This window comes from Vicugna pacos, chromosome 5, assembly GCF_048564905.1.
Source record: "Vicugna pacos chromosome 5, VicPac4, whole genome shotgun sequence".
NCBI classification, from domain to species: domain Eukaryota; kingdom Metazoa; phylum Chordata; class Mammalia; order Artiodactyla; family Camelidae; genus Vicugna; species Vicugna pacos.
The window spans coordinates 88,924,961-88,941,772 of NC_132991.1; the positions used below are offsets into that span (position 1 = coordinate 88,924,961).

The 16,812-nt window shown below is 45.3% G+C and overlaps 1 protein-coding gene across 3 annotated transcripts in view; it reads right to left on the reverse strand.

Annotated features, from left to right (window-relative positions):
• Nucleotides 1–3,956: 3,956 nt before the first annotated feature.
• GPR55 (G protein-coupled receptor 55) overlaps nt 3,957–16,812 on the reverse strand; it is a 40,771-nt gene continuing 27,915 nt past the window's right edge. For all 3 annotated transcript variants that reach the window (XM_072961835.1, XM_006207904.4, XM_072961836.1), the window contains exon 2: nt 3,957–6,320. In XM_072961835.1, the coding sequence (XP_072817936.1) occupies nt 5,353–6,312 (960 nt within the window). In that variant the 5' untranslated portion in view covers nt 6,313–6,320 and the 3' untranslated portion in view covers nt 3,957–5,352. The remainder of the gene's footprint in view (nt 6,321–16,812) is intronic.

A 16,812-nucleotide genomic window follows, 5' to 3' on the forward strand; every position in this document is an offset into this window, starting at 1 on the left:
TTGGCCCTGCACTTCACACGACGGTCACTGGAACACTGGACGCCAATATGTTCCCCAAGTCAGGATCATTCAGGCTCAAATGCACCATCCTTGAGAATCAGTTACTTGGATCACCTGCCTGCAGCCAGGTCAAGTCTGATAACTGCACTTCTTTCCTAAATTCTATAAGGCCTCCACTGGTGCTCCACCACAAGACAGAGCTTAAACAAGAAGCACACACACGTGGGTCTGTGCACCTTCGCCCCTGGAGGTACAGCCCCAGCCGTCCTCAGAGAGCGGTCTCTCTCAGCAGAGCACGCTTCTCAGAGACGTTACGCAGCTGCACCCCGCGGTGCCTTTTGCGTGACTGTCGGTGCCTCTCGGAACCCCAGGTCTCAACAGCCTCTCTTGCAGGGAGCATCCTGGTTACACTTGCTCAAGCGAGGCCCCCAGAACAAAGGCTGTCTGAGGCTTCAAGGTGAACTCAGGGCCCCGCACCCAGCAGGAGTGACGTCAGGCTTTGAAGTGACAGTGCTCAGAGACTTCAAAGAGCCGAGGGCCACGTTTAGGTCTCAGCTTGCGATCAAGCGCCCTGGGCCCTCCTGCAACAACTCTGTGAGGAGGACACATCTGGCAGGCTCGCGGCTGGGGCTGGGATGCTCAGGCCTGAACTGGGGCAGAGGGGCATCTCTTTTTCCTTCCACCCCAAGCTCCTGAGTTCACCTTGACCTGCTGTAAGCTCTCCATCCAATGTCCGATCATGGCTCTGGGGCCTGGGCTCCCTGGGGAAGCTGACTCTATGGAAAAAAAGCGAGAGGCGGCTGCAGTGGTAGTTTCAAGGGGTGCCCCGCTAAAAGCACCATCTCTGCGGCACCTTCTCTGCGGGTCTTTTGAGTTCTCTGCTCCCTTCAGCAGCAGGGTCTCACGGGGGCCCTGGAAGTTCACTGTCCACACACCGCCTACCCTCTAGGGTCAACGGAGGGTGGTCTGGTGGGTATCAGTGCCATCCCCACAGGGTTCCTCCATGGAGACGCCTCTGTCTCTACCTTGTGGCTGTTCTGCACACCAGACTCTCCTTATGCCCACCCGGGCCGCTCTTCTCAATTTCTCTCCTCATTGATCTGTTAACAAAATCCGTTTCACCCTCTATTAGTCTCCAGAGTCGCCCACCAGGGCTCAGTCATTTCAAACATCTTTGCAATTTCTGTTTATTTGTGATAACTTGCCACAAGGCTGTTATCTTACTAGTCCAAATGTCATCAGTATCCTGGAGCTGCTATAGTGTGTTCATAGAATGACTTTCAGCTTCATAGGTTCCCTAGAGAGGGACTGGATAGGAATAGAGTGGACAAATGCAGTTTGTGGACTAGTGTTCTCCATGTCAAATGGAGAACAGACGGCTGTTGTATGAGCCTTCTCAGGCTGCAATAACAAAACACCACAGAGCCGGGGACTTTAGCAACAGGAGTTTATTTCTCCCAGTTCTGGTGGCTGGAAGTTCAAGGTCAAGGTGCCAGCAGGTTGATGTCTGCAGAGGGCTCTCTCTGTGTGTTGCAGACGACTGCCTTTCACTGTGTGTGAGGCCTTTCCTCAGTGTGTGGAGTAAGAGGAAGCAAGAGCTCCGGTGTCTCTTTCTGCAAAGATGCTAATTCCATCATAAGGGCTCCACCCTCAGGACCTCATCTAAGCCTGAGTATCTCCCAAAGGCCCCATCACCACATACCACCATGCTGGGGGTTAGGGCTTCAATATATAGATGGAGGGGGCACAATTCAGTCCATAGCAACTGTCAAGGAGGAAGGATGCTCTCAGTCATCCCTTGGCGCCCAGGCCATGGCTGGCCTGTGCTCAGGATTGTGAGGCGCTCAAGAGAATGGGGTGGCCCAGGCCAGGGCTTGACTGTTTGGATTCTCCAGGAGCTCTGGATTGGTTAGCAGGATTCATATGTGAGGAGCCAAGAAAGGAAACTCAAATCTAATCTGGGAGAGACGGACTGACTCTGGGTGGTTAGAGAAGGGAGGGGTCATCCGTGGAGGATGTCTGGAGAACCAGCCCCATGTCTTCACCATCAGTGCTCAGCAGGTCTACTGTGCCGGGCCACCCAGTGTGTGCAGAGGAGCCATGGCCTTGGGAAGTGGACCAGTGTCACAGCGGTGGTGCAACAAGATGACCGGAGCTGGGTGAGGTGGACTCAGAGCTGGAAGGACAGCAGCCTGGGGGTCTGTGTGGTCCAGTTGCACCACGGAGAACCAAGCACCCAAGCGGACTTGGGGACCTGCGTCCAGATGCCGCAGGGCCTGGCTCGGCCACTTGGGGCAGGCCTGAGGGGGGCTCCCTGTGCTCCCACACCCGGTGTCCCGGTGGCTTCTTCGATCTGGCGCCTTTGTGGTCCTTTTGACCAAGATTGTTGGGTAGCTGGGCAAAGGCCATCAGCAGCCAGCTCTGTCTCTGGAGTCAATAAAGTGTAGCCCAAGACAAGGTCACTCAGCATCACAGGCATCTGTCTATATGGCAGATTGGATTAATCAAACTGCGTTCTCCAATCAGTCGTGCTAGTTTCACACATGTGCATGTGCCAAGTGTGTCTCAGATCTTTCCAGCCTAGGAGTACAGTTAAGGTCACATTTATGGCCAGGCAGTGTCCGTAAGCCTCCATTGGTTTTAGTAGCAAGAATGTTGGCCTTTTCCACAACTAAATTCAGCTGCGGTCCCCAACTCACTGGCTGCCACTTGCTGCAGGGTGGGCTCTTGGATGCATCAGCATCCTGACTCTAACTCTGCCCCTCTGCCCCTTCTGTGCCTGCTGGGCCTGACTGCTGATCGTGGACCAGACTTATCCCAGAGCATGGACACTCTGACAGCGCATCCTGGCTTGCAGCCGTAGCCCTGTGCTCACTTCCCACCGACCCTCATGGGTCCTCTGTGACTCACAGGCCGGGATGGGTCCCCCAGGGAGAGAGAAGAGGCCCATCTCCTCCCCTGGGTGTTAGGATCAGTCAGGGGTTCCCCTAGGCTCACCCCCAGGTCCACAGTGGTCACATCAACTCATACTGCCCTATCCCTCCAAGGACCTACACCCAACAGTGATACAGCTCGTGTGTCCAGACTCCCCTCCCACCCTCTGTCTCCCGGCTGAGGCAGAGTTACGCTGCCCACAAGGCAAGATTTGAGTTTATCAGCATCACTAGGGATGATGGGGTGTCAGGACCCTGCCATCCCGCTCCTCTTTGGAAGCCCGTCTGGCCTTAAGCACACTGGTAGATACAGTTGCAGCCTGAAGGACGCCACTCAGCTCTGCCAGGCAGGCCCCCAGCGCCCACTGCAGAGAGACATATTGGAGACGGGGAGCAGGTGGCGGTGCACTAACTCCACCCCCACAGACTCTGGCCCCAGTCCAGCCCAGGGGTCCTGCTGGATGTGGCCGTCTGGTTTCTGAGAGTAGCACGGGTGTGCCTCTTTCTGGATGGCCATGGGACTGAGCAGCCCGCAGGCAGGGGAAGGAGTGTCCAGGGCTTGGGTCAGCTGGGCAGGATTCTGCAGAGTACCTGTCTCTGGCTGCAGTTTCATGGAGGCCCATTCTGAGAGGCAGGAGCCTCTGATCCTGGTCCTGATCACTCCTCCACACCCATTTCTCCCATTTCTTCCTCACCTCTCTCCAGCCCCGCAGAGTGTCAGGTGACCACTGACCACAGAGGATACAGGTGAAGGCAGGGGTCCTGCCCTTCAATGGCTCTCAGTCAAATTGGGGATTCTCAGGCAGGAAGCGGCTCTGCCCTCCCTCCTTCCTGCCCATCCCACATCCCATCTCCCACCCCCTCTCAGAGCCCCATTGCTTCAAGCCTTGGGTAATCACCCAACCTGGCCTCTTCCCCTCTCAGGGTTTTATCTAAATTACCACCCCGCAACATGGCCACCCCTCCTTTCTGTCCGCCACTTAGCAGTGGACACCTCTTCCCCTGAAAGTAAAAAGTGGTTGCTTTTCTTCCTAAAGACCTCGCCCTTGTTCACATCGAGGCTCATTTATTACTTCTCATCCCACTCCCTCCGACTCACAAACCACCCCACGACGTGTCCTTACAAACGTTTCATTCTCCAGAGCAGCTGAGTCATCGGAAGGCTTTTAGCTGTCACTGCTGCTCCTTCTCTAAATCATCAGAGAAGCCCAGTCCAAGCCGCAGTTCAGTCGTTTACAGTTTCCAACCAGGAACCGCCAAGAGCCCTGTGCCGTCGAGACGGTCCCTCCATTCCTGACTGGCTCATCTTCGCCCTTTCAGCCACTGGACAGGGACAGCTCCATGGACAGTGTCACCGTGGCCAGCCGCCCAGCAGGACACAGGCGGGCAGGACAAATACATCTTCCTTGTTCTCCTTCGGCTGGACCAAATCAAGCCTGATTCTTTCTCTTCATTTCAAGGAAACTAATTAACAGCATCCCAGTCTGTTTAAGATGGCACGCTGGTCACGCTCAAGAGTTTCCCCTCTCCCAGGCTTGGCACTGCTGCCTCTCCTTCCCAGGGCCAGGGCTCAAACTCCAAGCGATGAACTCTGCAATGGCAATGGGGGAGGCGTTGTCCACTTCCAGCCCTTGGCCTGCCTCCTACCTTTCCCAGATACAGCCTCATGGATCCCCGGAGTCACCGATGCCTTTCCACCCTGCCCCGACTACTCCACAAAGTGTCCACGGCCTCACACAGCCTGGTCCACACCATCCCGCTCCGCCCTTCTGCAGCCTTCTCCGGGGCACAGGAGATTCTCTCTCTTAGCTAGGCCTTCCTAAGGCCCACAGAAAACTTGGGGCTTTATGCATACTTGCCCTCCCCAGTCACCCCCACTGCTGTCATCCCTGTGAGGTTGTTGGCCAACAGAGCTCCAAAAGAGACCAGAAAGTGCAAGTCTGCTTCACCCCGGGATCCCCCAGATAAAAAGAAGTTTGGCCATCCCTACCACTCCATTTCTCCACCACGACCAACTGGCTTGATTCTCTCTCTTAACTCTTCTCTCTCTTCCTTTCCAGAATATTCTAGTCTAACAGAAGGACAGCAGAGAGTTGGGAAACAGCCTTACTTTCTTTCTCAATTCTTTCACCTCATGGGCTTTAAACTTAGAAATCAAGAATGCACCTGGTTCTGAGGTTCTTCAGAAATACTTCCCCCCAAACACTGAGTGATATATGTCAAGTTGTTTGGATGCTGGGGAAAGGTCTTTGGGGCACAAGAAGCAAAGACGGCATTCAGGTGAGCATCAAAGGGCGGGCACACCAGTAAATGCCCTGCATATCATCCATCACATCACAGCCCTGGGAAAAGGGTATCTGCTACTAGAATTTGGGAATTTTGGCTGGGCTTTCCTTCCTCCGAGCACAGATTTCTTCCCTTAGCCCCTGGTGGTCACAGTATCCTGGAGGACCAGCTGGACCCTGGAAGGCCGGTGGGCCGTGATGTCCGTGCGGAATTCTTTCATGACAAAGTAATAGCAGAAAACATCCAGGCAGCAGTTGATGTTGGAGAAACACATGGATAATTGCAGGAACAAGCTGATGTTCCGCTTAGCTCTGCACTCCACAATAAAGTCATTCCTCACCAGGAACTGCAAGAAGAAACTCAGGTGGACAGGGAAAAAGGAGACCACAAAGACAGCCAGACTGGCCGCGATAGTCCAGATGCAGGCCTTCTGCTTGACCCAGTCCTGGGTGTGGTTGCGACGGCTGACCAGAATATGAATGCTCCTGGAGGAGCAGAAACCCATGATGCTCATGGGGAGAAGGAACCCGAACACCTCAAGGGGGAAGAACACCTTGGCACTCCAGGTGTTGTCTGACATGTTGTGGAAGCACATGTAATCTTCCACTTTCCCATGGAAGCTATAGATAGGGGTACTCCCAACCCACACCAGGACCCAGATGGTGCAGCAGATCCCAAAGATCTTCCTGGGGGACCGGCAGTGGTTGACCAGGATCGGGTACTGGATGGCCAAGAATCTGTCCAGGCTGATAAAGCAGATAGTGAAGATGCTCCCGTACATGCTGATGAAGTAGAGGCACTCCACCAAGGTACAGAAGGCGGGGGAGGGAGCCTTCACATGGGACAGGGCCATCTTGAACGGAAGAGAGAGCACCAGCAGCAGGTCGAAGACTGCCAGGTTGATCATGTAGATGGAGGTGGCAGCACGGTGCGGCCACCTCTTCTTGAGGAAGAAGCTGAAGCCTCGGATGGCGAGCAGATTGAGGAGCAGACCCAGGAGGAAGGTTGGGATGTGGATTGCCAGCTGCACAATTTTCATCAGGTCATCCACATCACTAAAGGAGCAGTTCTGGTTCTTGTTTAGCTGGCTCATGTTCTTTCCTACAATGTCAACAATAGATGAGGTGAAGTTCCTCTTACTTTCCAGAACTGATGGATTCTCAACTTTGCTGAGAATCATAAACACCTCCCCTTTATCACATAGCAATCCATGCTCTTGGGATCACAATTAGCAAACACAGGAAGAATAATTAGCCCTAATCTTGTTACTTTTTAATGTATATCATTCCAGACTCTTTCTGTCCACACACATACACATGTGTGTGTGTGTGCATGCTCCTTTATCTTTTACAAAAATAGAACTGCACATGAATATCTGTCCCACTTTTCCAAACAGAACTCCCTCTGTTGAAAGTAGTAACAATGGCATAAGCCCTGACCCAAGCTGGTTTAATCGAAGAGAGGATTTCACAAAACTGAAAACATGAAAACTAGGGCAGGGCTGACTTGAGCTGTAGCTCCAACAGCTTCAAATGCTCTTTTTAGGACCCAGCTCCTTTCTATGTAGTCCTTCTGCTCTGCCCCACTCACACCCCAAAGGTCAGACAAAGCTGACTCCACCCTGTGGGGCTGGCTGCAATCAATGTATCACTTTCCCCCACACATCATCATTGGTTCATTTATAGGTTCATGGATGGACAGATGATTCCCTCCCTGCAGAGGCAATAGGAAGCAATGAAATTCTTGCTTGGGTTTCTGGGAAGGGGGCTGGTGCTCCTTCTGTTGGATTTGAAGTTGGGAGGGTAAAGTCCGGAGCTGCCGTAGCCTCCTGCTCTCTGTGGAGAAAATCCAGACAGAAGTTGGAGAAACATAGAAGAAGGGACATTCCCAGAGGGACCAAAGTGAGGGCTTGAGGTCTCTACAGGGCAAAGAAAGGACTTTAGACAAGTAGAAAATTAGAGCTGGCCTCAGGGACAAGAGGACCAAGGCTCCTGGTGTGGTTACATTGGGATGTTGGATGCCGGCAGTCAAGGGGATCACAAGCCTTCAGGAATGAAGGAGTTGGGTATTTTTAAGACCCTATATAGAATGCCATTCCCAAACCCTCTCTAACTACTAGAGAAACACACACACACACACATTATTCATTGAGCACTATATAGTAAACATTTAATGTATACCACCTGATCTGGTGACTTTCCAAAAATTCTATATTCTCCTATGTGCTAACTTTTCTTATAGGTTTATGTCACATGAGATCTAGGACAATGCATTTCCACATATTTAAAGCTTCAGACTCCTGCGGTCTGTGTGAATGGCGCCTCCTGGAGTTGTGCAGTGTAGAGCCCCAGGTGTAACTGCTCCAATCCCACGGTGCCCGGAATAAAGGCGAGCTGGCAGGGTGTCTCCTCCTGACTAAATATGCCAAAATAGCCCCAGGCTCATCTCAAAAGATAGCTAGAATAGCTTGGCACCAGCAAGATAAATTTCAAAAATGGTGAAGAGAGTGGGCAAGAACTCAATTCAGATTTAACTGAAAGGTGCTGCAACACCCAAGAGGAAGACTTCAACATAAGAAACTGCAGAAAACCAAGAACCACAAAGATAAGCATAAAGACAAGCTTGTGCTTAAAGAGATCTGACAAGACTGCAAAAAAAAAAAAAAGAACTTGGGGCATCCGTTTCTGTCTGGGTCATGCTCAGGCAGAATCCGTGGATAAACACAGAGCACTGCTGGTGAACTCAAACATTAGAACAAGAGTGGCCGAGAAAAAAAAACAGTGATGCTCAAAGATAAACCCAAACTCAAGCCCAGAACATGACTGAATTGAACAAACCGAGGAAAAACAGAGAAGAATGGCCTGATGGAATGCATGCATTCTAAGATGCTGGAGCTTGTCTGAACTGACTGCACCAGGCGAATGTGCGTAACACAGACACGACTCAGCTATCAGTGTTCTCTGGCAGGACACTCCTAAAGGTCACATTTGAATTACTGAATGACTTCAAATGGAAACTTTTCAAATGGTAATCCTTGAAGTTAGAGAAAGCACGCTATGGACTGGCAAAAAGAAATTGGGTTGAAAAAACTTCTTCCAGTTAATGGTAGAGTGAGCAGAGAATCTGAAAAATTAATGCCCTGAATTCCCTCTGAAGGTTCAAGGAAACTATCTTAAAAAAAAAATTTTTTTTTTTATAAAAAAATCGGGAACTTCAGTGGAATACGATAAAAAGTCTCCAGGCTGCAGCAAGAGATAAAGCAGTTGTTTTCCTCAAAGACTGGCCGCCAATAAAATCCAGTCCACTTGCAGTGAGGCCAGCAACCTCCCTACTCGCGACCTGTTGCCTGGGGCCACTGATAGCTTCTGTTCCAGCCAACTCAGGGATCCACTGCAATCAATGGTAAGGTGGGTGGCTAGGAGGCTGGGAAGCAGATGCTCGGACAGTATTAGACATTTGATAGATTTATTAGGAGAAAGCCCAGTGAAGGATAAAAGGAAGATGGAGTAGGTGTGGACAGGGAGGGCCTTCAGACTACAAAGCAGTCTGATACCTGTGGAGAGAGAGGAAGAAGGAATGAAGGGGTAGGAAGAGCTTCAGACCACAGTGAGGCTCTGAGAATGTCTTAGTCAGGCCAAGGGAGAGTCCCTAAGCACAAACTGCCCGTTGGAGAAGTTCCACGTCTGGCAGGAATCTCCCAGGACTAGTACCTCCACGGAGCCCAGTCATTGTCTAGAAGCAGCCCAAGATGAGCATGGCCCCAACTGGGCTGTCAGTCACCAGGGCTCTGGTCCCAACCTCATACCAGGAAGGAATTAGAATGAATGAGCAATGTCATGGGTCAAGCAAATGGGGTCTGTGAATAGCTCTGAAGGGCCCGAGAGGACCTTTGTTAATCACCACCAGCTGGTGCCTGAGAGGTACAGCTGAATTAAACAGAGAGATGAGAACTTGCATTAGAGGAGCAACGTTTCTGCAAAATTTTTGGAAAGAGAGCCACTCCCAGATGTACCACTTACATCTTTAAATGTCATTAATATAAAACCTTACAAACTTCCGTGAATAAACAAACCATGTTCCCTGAAAAAAATTACACCAGAGAGTTTTGAGGGAGAATCTTTGAATGCAAGAATTTCACACCCAATTAAGTTGCTTTCAAGTGTAAAGATCATAGAAAGCCACCCTCAGGTACATGTGGCTTGTAGGCAAAAACTGCCTCCAAGAGCCGAAAATCTAGACCTCTAAGAGATACTAACAATACAGGATGCAGACATCAAGGTGGGGAAGTTCGGAGCTGAGCATTTAAAACAGAAAACTGGAAAGAGACTAAAGCTATGATGAATATAGTTACAGATTTAAAATTTTTAAAAAACCAGTAAAAGAGATCATTCATGTCCTTAAAAAAAAAGGACAAGATGGATTAGATAAATTAACAAAGAAGGAAGAATGTTCTCGGGTTGTAGAGGGCAGGGGTAGTGGAAAGGATGAAGCAAATATTCCATAAAAGGAAATTAAAAGTAATTGTTGTTTTTTTTTTAATTTGATAGCTCAGAAAGTGTAAGATTTTTTTAAAACCTTGAAGTAACCACTGACTATTAAAAACAGGATGCCCATCTTCAAAATTACTGAAGAAGATAAAAAGAAACAAACAAATCAGACAAAATAGCAAAGGAGTAAATAGAATGGGAAAAAGAAACTAGGTATAGAAATGACAACAATAAATATAAAAATTTTAAATTTACAAAAATTAACCATGTTTTCAGTTCAATTACAAAATAAAATTCAACTTTTTGTTGCTTATAAAGGACACACTTTCTTAAAGACAGAGAAATGGTTGAAGTCCCATGATGATATAGCAAATATAAACAAAAAGAAAGTCAGAGTGACAATATTCATACCTAGCACTGTAGAGTTAAGCTTAAAGCCACATATCAAGATTAAGAAGTTTATTTTATATTAATAAAAGAAAAATTGTGAAGGCAAATATACTAATCTTATACACCAAATGATGTTGTATAAAAGTACATAAAGTAAGGTTGTTAGAATTTGAGCTATCGACAAAGATATTTTGATGTCAGATTTTAATGCATTATAGATTCTAACAGATCAAGTTGCCAAAATATTAATTGAGTATAGAATTATATAAATAATACAATGAATACAATTTAATTACTAGCTGTTAGATTTGGTTTTCAATAAATAAGCAATCTATTTTTTTCTTAGGTATCCAACAAACAGTTGCCAAGATGAATTCTCTGCCTAGCAAGAACAAAACCTTTCATTTTTTTTTTAAAGCAGAAATTATGTAGGCTGTATGCTCTAACCACAATACACAGAAACCTAGGAAATAAAATTGGCTATTTAAAATTAAGTAAAAAAAAAAAACCAAACAAACAAAAAACAAATTTTTTCTGTATAGCACAGGGATCTATACTCAATATCTTGTAATAACCTTTAGTAAAAAAGAATACGAGAACAAAATATATGTATATAAATGCATGACGGGGACACTGTGCTGTACACCAGAAATGGACACATTGTAACTGACTATACTTCAATAAAAATGAAAAATGTATATATATATATATATATATATATATATATATATAAATATAAAATAAATAAATAAAATTAAGTCAAGTCAGAACTACAAAACAAAATGCATGGGATATAATCAAGAATGACAAGAACTTTTTAGATTGATTGTTTAAAAAAGAAACTCATAGGATGCAGCCAAAACTATTCTCAGAGATAAATACTAGCCCCAACAGTTTTTTGGATAGGAAACTAAATAAATGAAAAAAACAGTCAACTTGAGCATTTAGAAAAAAAGAACTAAAAAGTCATACAGAAATCAAGAAAACTTTTATAAAGATAAAAGCAGAAGCAAATGAGTTAGAAGGGAGGAAATCAATAAATTGAATAGCTGGTTTCTTGGCAGGGCAAGGGAGTAAAGAGTGATCTAAACAATTCATAGATCTCTGATAGTTGTGATCGAGAAAAAAGACTCAAATGATCATAACCAGAAATATGAAGGCATTATAAGCCTAGATAGAGAAGAAAGAAAAAACAAGAAGAAATGACCTTATCACCTGTGTGATGTAGTTGGCAATTTGGGGGCAAAATATAATTTACCACAATTGATACAAGGGTTGACATAAGAGGTATTGATTAGACCAACAAACATGAAAGAAATTAAGAATGTTGTCAAAGAATTACTCAGACCAGCACATTTTAAATTTCAAGGAAGAGGTAATTCCCATACTCAGTAAATAATTTCAGAACATAAGACAATAATGATTAAGTTCTGCTATAAAACTAGTTTACCCAAATACCAATACAAATGTAGCACAAAAGAGAAAAACTATTACTCAAATTCACATAGGAATATAGATGCAAACATCTGACTTAAAATATTACCAGGTAGAACTCATTATATTAATATTATAAATCATCATTTCACTAAGTCAGATTTACCAAAGAACTGTAAGACCATTTCAATGTTAGGCAATGTGTTAATACTGTGTATTACATCATTAAAGCAAAAATGAAAAGCCATCTGATTATATCGATAGACAGCTTTTCCACAAAAGTCATTTAGATGAAAGAGATGATTGAAGGATACTTCTTACGAAGGATAAAGAGTAACTTGTTTATGTTAATGTCCAATTTTGCATTTAATGGTTAAAAAAGAAGAAGAAGAAGCATTCTTGTTGAAACCGGACACTTGCCAAACACCCAGAAGTTTCAGATGATGTGTTAGACAATTAACAGAAACAAGAAATAAGATAGTCCCCATATCAATAATACAAACGGAAGACTTAATCAATAAATGATGTTGAGACATATCAGTGAACAATTTAGGGGTAAAAATCCACTTTTAGATCCTCATCTCATACCAAATAATAAAAAAAATTCCAAATTCATTAATGAGTTAAATTTCAAAAGAATTAAACCATAGAAAAGCTCGATGAAAACAGTGGCTAATCTATAAAAGCCAGTGAAGGGAAGAAAAAGCTCTTCATCGACTTAGAATGATTGAAAAGCAAAAGAATCAGAAAATAGGATGGGTTTGATGCATAAAATTAGACATTTTTTTGTTAAAAATTTTAATATCAAATAATACAGTGGAGGAAAGAAAATACCACAAATAGGCTAGAGAAATGATGCTCCTCCTCTGTGAAGAGTATAACAAATGTGTACTATCAAGACCCACAAGAGACAAACAGGCAAAGGACACAAAGAGCTCCCATCAGAGTATTTAAACAGCGATAAAAATTTTTCTTATATAATCTAAAGAAGAAGCTGGTAAATGTTCCATAAAGCAGTCACAGACATGCTGGTGTATGTACAAATGAGTACCTAAATTTGGGGATTTGATATATTACAATAGAAATTTTATTAGTCTTTCATTCAGTGATTCGGAATATTTACCTTAAGTAAAGTATGTAAAAGAAGGAAAAATATGTGTACAGAATTATGTTCACTCTAACATTTTTTTTTTCTGATAGCAAAAAATACACAAATCCATTTAAATGTCAACAAGAGCTTAACTTCACTATGGTAAATCTACTCAATGGAAATTTTTTTTCTGACTACTTTATGTTTATGCTGACTACGTTAAGTGAAAAAAAAAACCCACAAACTACAGAATTATACATTCAGAATGATTTCAAGTATGATTTTTAAAAAAACCCACGCATAGGGAAAAAAAACCTAGAAAAAATTTTCCATATGCCAAATATTGATTGTGGTCTAACAGTTAGATGGTGAGTGATTTTTAAATCTTTTATTTTTGTCTCTCTCTCTTTTGTGTGTGTAGTTTTTAAATTAGTGATACTATGAAAACAATTTTAATGTTTTTTAGATGTATTAAATGCTGTGGGAAAAGAAGAAAAATGAGAATAGCTTTTGATTTTCCCTTAAAAGAAGCAACGTGCGTATGTGTTTGAGGCACTGCGGGGGCGGAAAGGAGGTCTGCACAGAACTTACAGAAATGTGTTGCACTAACTGATGCTCAGCTGATAAGGCATAAATCTTGCCAGTCAAAGATTTCAACCTGTAACGTCAGAGGGACTTGGGAATAAAGCATGAAGTGACAGAATTGGACAGGTGAAAAAGCAAGTGTCACCCAAGGGACCAGAAAACAGCTGCAAGAACCTGATCCATGATAAAAAGAAAAGTTTCATCTGTCCGCAGGTCAGCCATCACATCATCAAAATTTTGCGTAACTTAAGGAGGAAAGACAGTATAAAAGACTCGAAATGCCATATGGACAATGGAGAGTGGGTGAAGGGGAGGGAAGGGGTTTGAATATAATTTTCCCAAAGTTTAGAGCGCTGTTAATAGAAACCGTTAATGTAGCCGTTAAACCTAACTATTATCTAAATTGGATATTTAGGTTAAATTGCCTTGTCTATTTTAAAGGGACGAAAGGAAAATTCACAATAGAAACTGAAAGTGAAAAAACTGCGATGTCTCAAAACAGAAAGCAGAGAGAGGGACCACCCTATGGAGGTTTAGACAAATGTAGCAATTATAATAGAATTATAATACTCACTTATTACATTAATTATAATACTTCTTATGAAAAGAGAATCCATTAAAAAACAAAACAAAACCCAACCATCTTGTGCCAATACGAAATAAAGAAAACAAAAAGGCATAGACGGAGTCAAATGATAGGATAACCTATGAACTGTCAGGCACACAGAACACTAGAAAAGTAGGAAATATGGCCAAGTAATTATTTTTAGCTAAAAAGAATTGAGATAGCAACACAGAGACCCCACAAAAGTAAAAATTATGATAAACAATTAAACATAAAATTTATATTCTAATGAGCATCACAAAGAAGTCCACACTGGGAACAAGCAGAAACACAAAATGAAGTAGAAATAGGAACGTAACTGTAGATAGAGCGCTTAATGCTCCCTCCCTTAGAATAGCATCAATCAAGTAGACAGAAAACTAGAGCTCTCAATAGCTCGATTAACAAGGTAGAACTAGCAGAAAAGCGGGGACTAAATCATAAATCAGGGGGATGCACTCTCTCTGGGAGAGGACAAGGGTCTTTGACCACAGTCATCTCATTCCGGGGCCCAGACAAAGACTCCAAGGCAATGGCAACTCTACCCATCTGTTCTCAGACCCATCTGCTGCAGCAGATAAGGAAACACTGCTGCCTGCTGCAGCTCCGTGATATCAATGACACATAATAGGCGTTTTTATGCATTCTCTTAAGTAGCCTCTTAAATAATGTGAGTCAAAGATGAAATCAGAAGTATATTTCTGAAATACTGAATAAGAGCAAATATTTATACCCAAAACACAGATGCAGTCACAGCTTAAAGGAAAATGAGAATTCCTAAGTGTTGTTGTAAACAGAAAAGACAGTGAGATATAAGGTAAATCCGGGCTACATGCAGACAATCTGGAAGAGGAACATAGGGCGACTTGTGACAAGTGGCCCTTGCACTGCTCTGATCAGCCACGGGCTAGAGGCTCTCTGTCTGCAGGGGCTGCATGTGGAGGGGCTGGGAAGCCACAATGCAGGAAAACATAAAAACTAGAGTTGTTCATAATCTATAAAAACAGTAGACAACCTAGCATTGCCAAGGCTCAGGACAAGCTCCACTGCATGACTCCATGGGGTCATATAAGGAACAAGTTCCAGGTGCTTAGAAAGCGGAACTGTCTTGCTACCGGAAGTCAGAGAGCAGACCAAACAGTCATGTAGTGAGTTCCCTGTTCCTAGAGGTAAACAAGCAAAGGTGAAATATCTGTCTATCCAGAATGTTGTCAAGGGAATTCACACCTATGAAGGGCTTCTTTTCTTTTCTTTTAAACTCTGTAATAGAATATTCTGTCAACATATTGTTTTTTAAAGTTTAGTGAAGAGGAGAGAAAACATCTCGTGCAGGAAAAGGGGCTGGACTGAGAGTCCAGAGGCCCCTGCTCTGCTCCTGAATGTCTCTGGCTGTGGGGTCTCTGTCTGGCTTCTCTCAACCAAACAGCACTGCTCAGCCCTGGGGGCCAGGAGCCTGTGGCCTCACCAAGGGGCTCTTTCCTGCCAGCTCGGCTCCAGTCAGGGCTGTGATTCCTGTAGCTGTCAGTGCCCAGTCTGCCCACACCTTCAAGGAACCAACATCCCACTCAAGGCAGCCCCGATTCCGTGTCTGCACAGCAGGGGCATCTAAACCCAGCTGTGTGGCTCAGACCAACCCAGCTTTCCTTCCTGGAAGTCCTGGATTTTCCAGAAAACAACAGCAACGGGGAAAATGCAACCTGATTAAGAAGGTGCCCTCTTCTCTTGTGCTGCCAAGCCTCTCACCAGCACGGAGCACTGTGGTGTGAGTCACCTCAGAGTCGGGAGGGCCAGCCTGGGGCTGAGCAGAGTTGGTATCGTCTGAGATTGTCGTTTGAGGAGGAACACTCTCCGGGACCAGGTTTCTTACCTAAAATCCCAGTGTCCTCTAGGGGTGCAGTGGTGAATGCCATGATTAGATTATAAAGATTTACTTGGATGCCATTATCTGCTGCTAATACCATAGTGTGAATAAATCCATCAGTTTACGCCTGAGTTGGGCTTCTGAAGGACACAATGCAAGAAAGGACAGGACACAGTGGGGACAGAGCACATAGACAGAATCTGAGAGTCCAGAATTTTGTGGTAGTTGCACCCCAAGCTTGGTGGGGCTGGAGAAGGGCTGGGGGAGGACGGGACCAGCTCAAGGACTTGAGGTGTGGCTAGCTCTGTGCTAAGTGCTCTACAGAGGATACTCAGTACATTCCTGAGACTTGTGATAATGATGCCCATTTTATAGATGAGAACAGTGAGGCTCACAAAAGCTGAAGAGTCTGCTTGAGGTCAAACAGGTAGTGAGGGTCCTCGCTGGAACTCACATGCTGAGTTTCTCCTGTATCTTTCCCCCACCCCGGTCCCCCACCAACATCCTCAGCAAGAGTGCCTAGTGTGTCCCAGAGCCCCCGGCCCCCATTTCCTCACCCCTTTGAGTGCCTGACACCACCTAACATGGTCTGATCCCCTCAGACTCACCTCTTCTCCTAAAAACCCCATCCCTTCCTTCAAATGTCCACTTCCCTTTTCCCCCTGCATCCTCTGATGTGATTTCCCTGCTGTGGCTGAGTGGGGCTTTTAATGATCATACATATGCCACTGGGGTGAATGTCCTTGCCGTCCTTTAGCAACCCTGGGACAAGGACCATGCCTCCTTCACCCTTATGTCACCGTGCCTCACATAAAACAAGCCCTCGAGAAGGACTTACTAATTGAAAGGGGGACTGAATGAATGACCTGGTCTGTGGCAGCTCCAGTATGACAGGTGTTTCCTGTGGAGCTGGGACCGCTGGTCAGCCCCGAGAGCCCCGAGCCTTCCACGGGGCTCCAGGCGCACTGTGCACACCCCTGTCCCAGCTCCCTGCCCCAGGAGCACAAAGCCTAGTGCAGGCCAGTCCTGCAGACTTCCTGACCTCCTATTCTCCACCCTAACTCTCAAGAAAGAGCTAGAATCTCCAGGGCTCTCCGTGCTGCCCTATCTCCCCTCCCAACCTCTCCAAGAGACACTTGGTG